Raw genomic sequence first — 11,243 nt, 5'->3', positions numbered from 1 at the left:
TGTTTCTCTAGGAGTAGAATTGGCATGTCAAATGTTAAATTCATTTAAAATGTTACAGCAGTACCCATACTATGCTCTCAAGAGATGTGCTAGTTCTTGTTACCAGTAGTGTATGGGCTGCCATTCTCCTGGGTGAAAGAAATGGATCATTGTTCAGTAGGCATTTCGTTTATTATTGGTGAGGTTGTGAACCGCATCATTTGGCTTTTTTTTTTTTTGATAGACATGTTTAATGATAGCTTGCTCTTCACAGAGATGTCTACAGAGACTTTTAATCTATAATCCAGGAGTGTATAACCGTGCAGCACAGACCAATTATCCAAATGCAAAATAAACTAGATTCTTACCACAACTATCCTATAAACACTGCAACTATTTTTTCCAAAAGTACCCTAATCTTATGTGAAAACACCTACTGTGGGGGAACCAGAAACCTAGCTATGTGGCCAAAAGGAAAAAATAGCAATTCAGTGGTTAATTGGTGAAAGCAGGAAATGTATGCCTTTTACTGTGCTGCTGTTGCTGCTGCTGTTGCTGCTGTTGCTACTGCGGCAGGTGCTCCTGCTGCTGCTGCTGCTGCAGCTACTTTGGTCTTCTTAGTTTTGTTCTTTTTGTCTCTCTTCAGCCCATCCATGTTAGCTCTCAGGAGGTTTGAATAAGCCATCTGAAACTTACTCACTTCTTTGGAGCCCACCACAGTGCTGATCATCTTTTTCCCATCGGTAGCTCTTAACAGACACTTGTTGTCTGCAGGCTCAAAGCCCTCCACAGTACCTTTCTTTGGAATGGGTTTGGTTTGACCATCATACTTCTTTAAGGTGATATAGATGCTGCCCGACGTCTGGCACTTCTGGAAGAGTCTGGTCAGCTCCGTCAGGAACTGCTCGCTCTCCAACAACACCATCACAGCGATGCTGGCTCGACTCCCTCTGCTTAAGCCCCTAGCAATGAGAGCCAGTCATTTGGCTTCTTGATTCTTATTGCTGAGATTGTAGACATTAAGAGTGGTGGGTCCATAGCAACTATAGAAGAGGAGGGAACCAAACCCTCAAGGACCATGGCTCAGCTCAGGGTGGTGTGAGCGTCATGCCACCAGTGGTGGCATCATGGTACGTGGAAGCAAGAGCTCCTGGTTTCACATTCTTTGTTTCTCCCGGATGCTAGGTATGGTAATAGGACATTTTAATTTTGGTGTAACTTGCCAGAGTATTTCTCCAAACCTTTCATCTGAGTAATCAAGGGTCCGTAAGTATTAAGATCAGTCTGTCCTGTGCTGCCGAGGCGTGGATTGGAGACTGGGGAGCGGCACTGGGAAGACACTTAAAGATTGTGTGCTGGAAAATCAGGCACTGTTGCTTCTGGAAAAGCCTCTAGGAATGTGGGGTAAAGCAGATCTTTTCTTCTAGTTGTGTGTGATTATTCCCCCTTTCCTGGCTTGCTATGGGAATATTGTGGTGCTTTGACCCTTAGCAGGATGCTCTGGGGAGAAATGATGACTTCTTAGAAGGTGTTTGAGGGTTGTGGCACAATGGGCTGGTAGAGAAGGCGTCTGGTGACTTCCATGAATAGGCTGATCCCGGGGCCCTCCCTGCAGGCTGGGCTGCCCAGTGGACACAGTGGGCTTCAGAAAGCCCTGGCTTACTGGACCACAGAGTCCTTTACCTATTGCTCAAAGGGGCAGAGAGCAGGAGTGGTGGAGGGGGAACCCTTGGGAGACGAAGGGACTGCAGAGTTGAGCCACACTGGACTCAGCTCCCATTCAGCACCTTAAGGGTGTGTGACTTGAGCAGCTATCTCCCTGGGCCTCAGCTTTTCCCTGTAAGTTAGGAATAATAATTAGTACCTGCCTTACAGGGTTGTTGTGAAGATTAAAAGAATAATGTTTATAAATCTCTCAGCATATTACCTAATTAGTACTTGGTAATTTTAAGTAACTCCACCTATTTGTGTTCCCTTTTCCATATATATATGGATCTCTCTCTCTCTTTCTCTCTCTCTCTCTCTCTCTCTCTCTATATATATATATATATATTTTTTTTTTTTTTTTGAGACGGAGTCTCGTTTTGTCGCTCAGGCTGGAGTACAGTGCCGCGATCTTAGCTCATTGCAACCTCTGCCTCCCAGGTTCAAGCAATTCTCCTGCCTCAGCCTCCCTAGTAGCTGGAATTACAGGTGTGTGCCACCACACCTGGCTAATTTTTGTATTTTTAGTAGAGATGGGGTTTCACTGTATTTGTTGGCCAGGCTGGTCTTGAACCCTTGACCTCAAGTGATCTGCCCACCTTGGCCTCCGAAAGTGTTGGGATTATAGGCGTGAGCCACCACACCTGGCTAATAACTGTTTTAAAATGAGTGACTACATATTACATTTGCATATTACATAAGTAGACTTAATCTGGTAACATTAAAGAGCAGAGGTCAGGAGATTAGTAGCTGTCGGGGCAGATGAGGGTGGGGGCTATGGGAATTAAAAGGGATGAAGGTGGGAGGCTTGGGTGGAGGCCTTAGGGGCGGCAGGAGAGCTGAGTTGGGATGTTCTCTTCCAATACCATTGCTCCTGCAGAAACCCCTCCTTTGTGCACACCAGAGCCCCACACGCAGAGGCCTTTTCTCTTTTTTTAGATAGACTGAGGGCTAGGGGATTGCTAGTGCAACTTCTACCCTTTATTTCGAGGTGGCTGAGTGAGGCCCTCAAAGCCAAAGTGTCTGCCTCAAGCTACACAGCTGGCCAGGACAGAGCACAAGTAGGCCCAGCTCTCTGTGCTCTGGGGAGTTGAGATTTCTTTCCCTTCTTCCCTGCACTGCCGTGCATTGCTTATAGCCGGATGCAGGAAAGAGACATGGTGTTAGGCACTTTACAAAGATCTGCCGTTTACTTCTCCCAAGGTTCTTGTGAGATGAGGTTGAGATATGCATATTCTTCTATTCCTACAGTGCCAGCCACAGGTTGATGTCTGCTGGTTTCATTCCCCTGGTCACCTGTAATGAAGGGGAGGACAAAGACTGGATCCTGCTCCCTGTTTCCCACCATACCATGTATGTCGTTAGTTTTTCCTGCATGGAGCAGCTCTCCTGGGGACTGGTGTGGCAGTCAGTATTATTTATCGAATAAATGAGCAAGATCCAATTCAGTCTTTCCCTGGCTCTCATGTCTCTGAAGTGAGAACATTTGCCTCTCTGTTTGGCCCTCTGGGATTAGTATAGCACCCCTGCCTGCCTTTAAGCTTATCCTCCTTCACTCAGAATTCATTCAGGAAATACACTGTTCTAGGTGTTGGGGATTTTACACCGAACAGAAGGAGCCAAAATCCTGTTCTCATGGGGCCTATTTTCTAGTGAGGATGACAGACGATAGTGATTAAAATACACGACATGTTTATTAGGTTCCCAGGGCTGCTGTAACAAAGTGCCAGAAACTGAGTGGCTTAAACAGCAGGAGTATGTTTTCCCTTGGTTCTGGGGGCTCTGAAGGGAGTCTGTTCCATGCCTCCCTTCCAGCTCCTGGTGGTTGCTGGCTGTCCTTGGTATTCTTGGCTTGTGGGAGCATAGCTTCAGTCTCTGCCTCTGCTGTCTCGTGGCGTTCCCCTGTGTCTGTATATGAGTCAGGGTGCTCCAGAGAGACAGAACCAATAGGACATAGACAGATAGATGAGATGGGGATTTATTAGGGGAATTGGCTCACATGATTTTGGAGGCTGAGAAGTCCTGTGACAGGCCATCTGCAGGCTGGAGAACAAGGAAGGCTGGCAGTGGGACTCCGTCCAAGTCCAAAAGCCTCAGAACTAGGAAAGCTGATGGTGTAAGTCTCAGTTTGAGGTTGAAGACCTGAGAACCTGGGGGTTTGGGGGCAGGATGTGCTGGTGCAAGTCTTTCTTACTCAGCTGACTGATTCAAATGCCAGTCTGTTCTGGAAACACCCAGATGATGTAGTACTTTACTAGCTTTCTGGATATCTTTTAGTTCAGTCAAGTTGACATCTAAAATTAAACATTACAGTCTGTGTCTCTGTTTTCTTATAAGGACACTAGTCATTGGATTAGGGCCCATCCTAATCTAGTATGACTGTGTGAACTCTGAATATCTGAGACAGGTCTCAATCAGTTTAGAAGTTTATTTTGACATGCGCCTGTGACATGCATCTGTGACACAGCCTCAGAAGGTCCTGATGACATGTGCCCAAGGGGGGTCTGAGCACAGCTTGGTTTTATACATTTTAGGGAGGCATGAGACAATCAGTGTATGTAAGATGAACATTGGTTTGGTCCAGAAAGGTGGGACAACTCAAAATGGGGCAGGGGCTTCCAGCTTATAGGTAGATAAGAGACAAATGGTTGCATTCTTTTGAGTTTCTGATTAGTCTCTCCAAAGGAAGCAAGCAGATATGCATTTATCTCAGTGAGCAGAGGGGCGACTTTGAATAGAAAGGGAGGCAGGTTAGCCCTAAGCTGTTCTCAGCTTGACTTTTCCCTTTAGCTTAGTGATTTGGGAGCCCCAAGATTTATTTTCCTTTCACAACTGCCTTTTTTTCAACTGTGGCAAAAAACCCCATAAAATTTACCATCTTAACCATTTTTAAGTGTACAATATATTAATGTTACCTGTCTGCACATCACTATGCACCAGTATGACCTCATTGTGTTAGAGTTCTCCAGAGAAACAGAACCAGTAGGGTCATGTGTATGTATATAAAGAGATTCATTATAAGGTGTTGGCTCACGTGGTTATGAAGGTTAAGAAGTCTTAAGAGCTGCAGTCAGCAAGTTTGAGACCCCAGAGAGCCAATGGTGTAAGTTCCAATCCAAGTACTGAGGCCTTGAGACCCAGGAGAGCCAATGGTGTCAGTTCCAATCCAGGTACTGAGACCTTGAGTCCCAGGAGAGCCAATGGTGTAAGTTCTAGTCCAAAAGCCAGCAGGCTTGAGACCCAAGAAGAGCCAGTTTCTCAATTCAAGTCAGTCCAAAGGCAGAAAAGACCAATGTCCTAGCTCAAGCTTACATACACTGCAAGAGGAGTTCCCTCTTACTCAGGCTGTTTGTTCTGTTCAGATCTTCATTTGATTAGATGAAGTCCACCCAGATGAGGGAAGGCACTCTGCTTTATTCAGTCTACCCATTCAAATGTTAATTGTATCCAGAAAACACCCTCACAGACATATAAGGAATAATCTTTGGCCAAAAGTCTGGGCACCCATGGCCCAGTCAAGTTGACACATGAAGTTAACCATCACACTCATCTTAAAATATTATATCTGCAAAGACCCTATTTCTAAATAAGCTCATATTCTGAGGTTCCAAGTGGACATGAGTTTTTTGGGACTCTGTTCTGTCCAGGTGGTATGTGAGATATTGGTGACTGCTGAAAAGCTGAAAGAGTCCTGCAGCAGAGGGGAAGGTGAGGTGGTCAAGGAGGGCTTTGCTGGAAGGAATGTGTGCACTTCGGGCTGGGGAAGGGGGAGAGAGGGAGGAGCTGCTGTGTGGAGGAAGAGGATCCTGTGTGAAGGGGACAGCACAGGCAGAGGCCCTCAAGTGTAGGGACAGTACAATTTGAGTCCATTGTGTCAGGGGAGGAAAGGGAGAGGTTGGGAGTAAAGAAGAGGATGAGGATCAAGAGGTCCTTCTTTGCATGGACTGTGGCCTTTGCTCTAGTAAGATGGGAGCCACTGTTTTGCCTGTGAGCATGAATGAAAGCAGGTAGTGTGGGCCAGCTCATTGAGGACTTTTCTAAGTTCAGATGGGTGTAGTTGAGCTGTGTGTGTGCCTAGATATTTTGCAGCAACTGTTTCTAGGCAGGTTTTTAAAAAATGTTAGTGCTGTGCTGACCCTTGATCCACCACCCTTTCCTTTCTGTATGCTTTTCACCTACCTACCCACCCACACATAAACCACAAACACGAAGAAGAGAGAGCAAACAGACAAGGCTGTAGTGGTAGGAATTGCTAGGAAATTGTGTACATAGCTGCCCTGCTGTGAGCTGCAGGGCCTCACACATGTGAACTGGTGGGCTCTTCCCCCCACGACCCCTTAAGCCCTGGGCCTGCCTGGTGAACGCCATGCCTGCCATTCAGGTGGTCTTTAACCTGGGTAGATTTAGAAAATGCTGAGGTCAGTGTGCAAGCTATGTGGATTCTTCTGTGCTTCCAGGATTCTTCTGTGTATAAAATCACTATGCTGTGAAAAGAGTTGAGTCAGTTCCCCTGGTCAGCAGGCCACATTTGGCCTTGAAAATGTAGGACAGGCAGGAACATCCAAGAAGACCTTTGGAGACAGTGAGTAGATGGCTGTGTGGTCTTGGTACGCAGGCCCAGGGCCCTCTGCTGCCAGCCTTGTTACTGGCTTACAAAGTGTTCACACATTGGTGTTCTTATTTGTCATAAAAACACTTCAGTCTGCAATCTGAGTATTGGTCATTTAAAAAGAAGAAGGAACTCCAGGTGGAGGCTGGCTCTCAGTGGGCCTGGCCTGCTGGTCTGTGGCCTGTGCCAGTTCAGTTTGCCCAGTTACTGGGGGAATCACTACTTCAGATTCCTTGGCCTTGGAGTTAAAGGGAAATATCCTTATCTGGTTGACATTTAATTTCCTTTTTGCCTCCAAAGGAAGGGGCCTGGCCCTTGTGTAATGAGGGCTCTGGGGAAGTGGGCTATGAGGGGGCCTGATTTCAGACTCTCCTGCCTCCACTTACCAAGATAATGCCAGAAGCAGCCTGCTTGGGGAGGTTATCTGGGAGGCCGATGTCATTGTGACCCCTCTGGGGAGCATCACTTTAGAAGATAATTATGTGTAAGTTGAGATGGAAATAGAATTCTCCAGTGCCAGGAGCAGCTGCTCTTCTGTAGTGTTTCAGGAGTTGCCTTTGGGGCCCCTCCTTCCTCCCAAACAAAACACACCCCTCCAAAATGAAAGTTGTGAAGACGATTCCTAGCTAGAAAAGTGAGTGTTACAAATGCGTTTTGTGAGTGTGTAATTCCAGAAGTTATTTTTAGGGTGTTCTTTCCTTAGCACATCAAAAGAGCTTCCTTAGAGGAACTGCCTTTTAAATTGCACAGCCTTTCTCTGCCAGAGTGCTACAGGAAGTTTTGACTCAGGTAGCGTTTCTTCAGAATCTGTGGAGGCAGGCTTTGCTTCCTTGTTATAGTTAGAACAGAAAGCCCTTGCCCAAGAGTGGGAGCCAGACAGGGCTCCATGTGTTCCCCTCCCATAAGACAGCCTCTTTGTCCTATGCCCAGGGGTGGCTTTTGTCTCCGCTGACATGGCCCCAGCATCTAGTAAATACGTACTTGTTGATGGACAGGATGTATTGGATGTGGGCCCTGACATCTTTGCTGGGCTCTTGAGTAGGCGGCAAGCTGTGATTTCACTTAGAACCCTGAGAAGTTGGTCTTCTGGTATCCAGATTGGGACTGGAACATTAAGTTCTGATTTCATCACTGCTGCCTTCAATAAGTTACTTGCCTCCCTGGGCCTCAGTTCTCTCATCTTTAACCTGGAGGGTTGGATGAAATGATTGGCATGGGGGTCTCCCTTCACCTCTCCACCCACTCTGGGCAGCCCCTTGCACCTGTCTCCCTGGTCACAGTGGCAGCTCCTGGAGGGTAGGCACAGGGAACATGAACTTTTTGTCCCAGCCAGCCTGACAAATACAGGGCTTCCCCAGAACTCAACATGCTTCAGCCCTGGCGCTCCCTGATGGCCCGTCTGGCCAGACCCCCAGAGTTCTTGCTTTCTGGGTCAACTTGGAGGGTGGAGGATTTGGCTAAATCTCCATTCTGGCTCTGGAGGCAGGTGTCTCCAGTTGCTCAACCTGATCTCCTTGTTCTTTTCTCAAGTTTCACACAACTCTTTATCCTTTCCTTGAACAAAGGCTTTTTATTTCTGGATGATGTTGTGAGAAGTTTTTGTATTTATAAGTAAGGCAGAAAAGAATGGATCATAAAAATTTTGTATCAATTACATTCCAAATTTGTTAAGAAATATCTATGTGTAGTAAAAAGACCATAAAGTACTTTATTTTAGTGGTCATCTCTGTAGTGGTCATCTCTGGATTTTCATATTATAGGAGGGTTTTTTAAGCATTTTTTTTTACATTGAGCATGTACTGTCTTTATAACTATTAAAATTATGATTAATAATAAACAGCTATTAGGATTTAGTATGTGCCAGACAATGCAAGAACTTGCCATTATAGTATCTTATTTAATTCTCACTGTGAAGCTATGACATTCCTATTTTAAAAAAACAAAATATACTGGGTGTGGTGACTTGTACCTATAGGCCCAGCTACTCAGGAAGCTGAGTTGGGTTTGTTATTGTGGCAAAATATACATAAAAATTGCTTTTTTAGGCTGGTTGTGATGTCTCATGCCTATAATCCCAGCCTTTTGGGAGACTGAGGCAGGAGGATCACTTGAGCCTAGGAGTTGGAGACCAGCCTGGACGATATAGTGAGACCCCACCTCTACAAAAAATTTTTTTAAAAATTAGTTATGCATGGTGGTGTGTGCCTGTAGTCCCAGCTACTTAAGAGGCTGAGTTGGGAAGATCGCTTGAGCCCAAGAGGCTGAAGTTGCAGTGAGCTGTGATCATGTCCCTGCACTCCAGCCTGGGTGACAGTGAGACCATGTCTCAAGGAAAAAAATTGCCTTTTCAACTATTTTTAAGTGTATAGTTTTGTGGCCTTAACCACATCCCCTGAGAGATCTTTTTTTTGGGGGGACCCCTTATGTGATAAATGAGGACGCTGAGACTTACAGAAACAAAGCTACTTGCCCAAAGTCACAGAGCTAGTCAGCTTCAGAGGCAGGATTTGAAGCCAGAACTGGCATACTGAGAAAGGTCCCAGGTTCCTGGGATCTGTGGTATATAACAGTTGGAGTCCATGATCACTTTCCTGCCTCTGCCCACCATTTGACTGTAGAAAGCCATTTGCTAGCGTACGTCTCTTTTTTGAAACTCTAGGGGTTGGATTGTGTGTGTTTGCCAGCGAGGTGGTGGTCAGCCTGACTTAGGGTGTGTGGCTGATGCAGCTGCTGCCTGTAGGTGGATGCCAAGGTTGGTTTGCGAGCTCTGTTGTCTCTTGAGAAGGTTGAAGAGTGGGCTGCTGTGCTGAGAGGGTTGTGTGTCGGAATTCTGTCTCTAGAAGGTCCTCAGCAGTGCAGTGGAAAGGGCAGTGGCCTAGAGCTCAGATATGTGGCCTTGTCAGGTTTGGGTTATTTTGGAGGACACACATTGAACTTGGGAATTAGTCTGTACTTTAGTCCTGATTGTGCCGTGTGGTAGACATACTTTGGCTTCAATTTCCTCATTTCTCAGTGAGTGATAAAAATGCCTGTTCTGCCTGCCTCCCAGGATGGTGGTGATGATTAAATGTCATGATGTGGGGAAAAAGTGCTAAGGAAACTACAGGACTCTCAAGGAAGTTTCTCTGATGAGAATTTTGAGTGTACAATGGTGCGTGAGAAGAGTGGGGCTGACCTTGGAGATGTGAGGTGGATGGATGCGGATGTGAAGAGCAGCAGGTTTGCTTTATTTCGTTTTGTTTTTGGCACCAGCTTGTTTCCTGTACCATCACTTCGCTGGTGAAGTATAATGTTCCATTGTCTACCTAGTATTGTACTGCCTAGTGCTGAATGCTCTAGGATTTCACTGGAATTTGTCCCTGCCAAATTCCTTGGATTCACTCTCCCCAAAACTCTCACCTCTTTGGTGAAATGAGTTGTAATTTAGGAGATCATTCTGTAACTCTGCGGTGGTTGAAAGTACACAGCAACTTTCCCTGGTCTTGTCTGTCTTCCTAGTTTTTTTTTTTTTTTAGGAAATGTTTGTCTGTTTCTGTTCTCTAATCTTGAGCAGCCAAGCGTGTGAGTGGACTGGAACCCGGTGGTCTGCCCCTGGGGAGGGGAGGGGGTCTCCCTTGGGTGGTGCTTGCTCTTCATTGGACCTTTTCTGTGCTTGATGCTTTGTAGAACATCAAGGTACAGTAGGCAGAATCCCTTGTTTTATGGGAAGATATGTATACTCAAACCAATGAGTGTTAGGGATAGACAGCTTGAGAAGTCCCTGTCATGAGAGGTGTAACCCTCAGTCCAAGTGGATGAAGATGGATTATTGGGGATAGTCAGGATAAACTGTTGGCAGGACTTGTGACTTTTTGCTTTTTTACAACTGTTTGAATGAGCTCTTTCCAAGCTGGGGTTTCTGTCCAGCTATCCTGAGATAATTTCTTGAGTCATCACTGTTGTAGTGCATGTTTCATCTGACAGGAAAGCAGGGGCCCATGCAGGGCTCTGCTGAAGTCAGCAGCCCTGTCTTGTTTTTTGGCTTTGAGAATGGTACTCGAAGACAAAGTAGGTCACAGATATCTATTTTGAACTGGGTATGACTGGGCTGCATGGACATTTAATTTCCGGATCCAATCCTGTTGGTCGTGTTTGCCCAGGAGCTTGGCAGCAAGCACTCTCTGGTTGGTCGTAGGGTGTATTTATAAAGTGGGAAGAGTCTGGAGACACTGCAGTTCTCTATTCCTGCAGGAGAGCCAGGAGTGGGTGGGCTTCAAAACCCTTTAGGAAAGGGGGGAGTGGAATTTTTCCACCTCACTTCCTTAAATTTTCTGAAAATTGCTGATCCTCACTAACTTTATGGAACTTTTTTCTTTCAAGGAATCAAATTTAATTTTTACCCAATATTAGCTGGCCTCTGCTTCAAGTTGGATAATAGCTTCAGTTGCTGTGTGCCTTGCCTTTTATTCAGATTATCTCATTTAATCCTCACAACAAGCTCAGAATGTGGTTATTATTTTCTCTATTTTACAGAGGAAAAAACCTGACAATCAGTGGTGCAGTAATTTGCTGACAGACCCAGTGTGTAAGTAGCAGGGCTTGAGATTCAAACGTAAGATCTTCTGATCAGAGTGTGGCCTTTTGCTGCATAGCACAGTGGTCTCAGGAGCCCTGGGAGAAGGTGTTCTGGCCACAGTTGGAAGTGGCCTCAGGAACCTGGGAGAGGGTGTTCTGGCCACAGCTGGGAGTGGCAGTACGGGAGTGGCAGTACAGTAGTGGCTCCTTGGCCCATTGTGAGTTGAATGCAACCTTCCTCTGAGTAGAGGCCAGCTGTGGGTGTTGGAGATGTGGGCTGCCCAACCCAGGGAAGCATCTGTCTTTGTGGAACTGGAGTTATGTTTTATGATGTCACTCTGGTATGACTGGATCACAGAATTCTGAGTTTATACCCTTTGTTGGATGTTTTCCTGTT

The 11,243-nt window shown here is 46.0% G+C and overlaps 1 protein-coding gene across 1 annotated transcript; it reads right to left on the bottom strand.

Annotated features, from left to right (window-relative positions):
• Positions 1-240: 240 nt before the first annotated feature.
• On the bottom strand, positions 241-922 carry LOC116476811 (signal recognition particle 14 kDa protein-like). The gene has a single exon (XM_032761588.2). It carries the CDS (start codon positions 902-904, stop codon positions 506-508), a length of 399 nt encoding a protein of 132 aa, XP_032617479.1. The 5' UTR covers positions 905-922; the 3' UTR covers positions 241-505.
• Between the last annotated feature and the right edge of the window lie 10,321 nt (positions 923-11,243).

This window comes from Hylobates moloch, unplaced genomic scaffold (assembly GCF_009828535.3).
Source record: "Hylobates moloch isolate HMO894 unplaced genomic scaffold, HMol_V3 SCAFFOLD_11, whole genome shotgun sequence".
Lineage (NCBI taxonomy): Eukaryota > Metazoa > Chordata > Mammalia > Primates > Hylobatidae > Hylobates > Hylobates moloch.
The sequence above is the reverse complement of the archived record's forward strand: the minus strand, read 5'-3'. Positions and strand labels throughout refer to the sequence as shown.

Coding starts and splice junctions, on each gene's coding strand:
- LOC116476811 (XM_032761588.2), bottom strand. CDS start 904: ATGGTGTTGTTGGAGAGCGAGCAGTTCCTGACGGAGCTGACCAGACTC.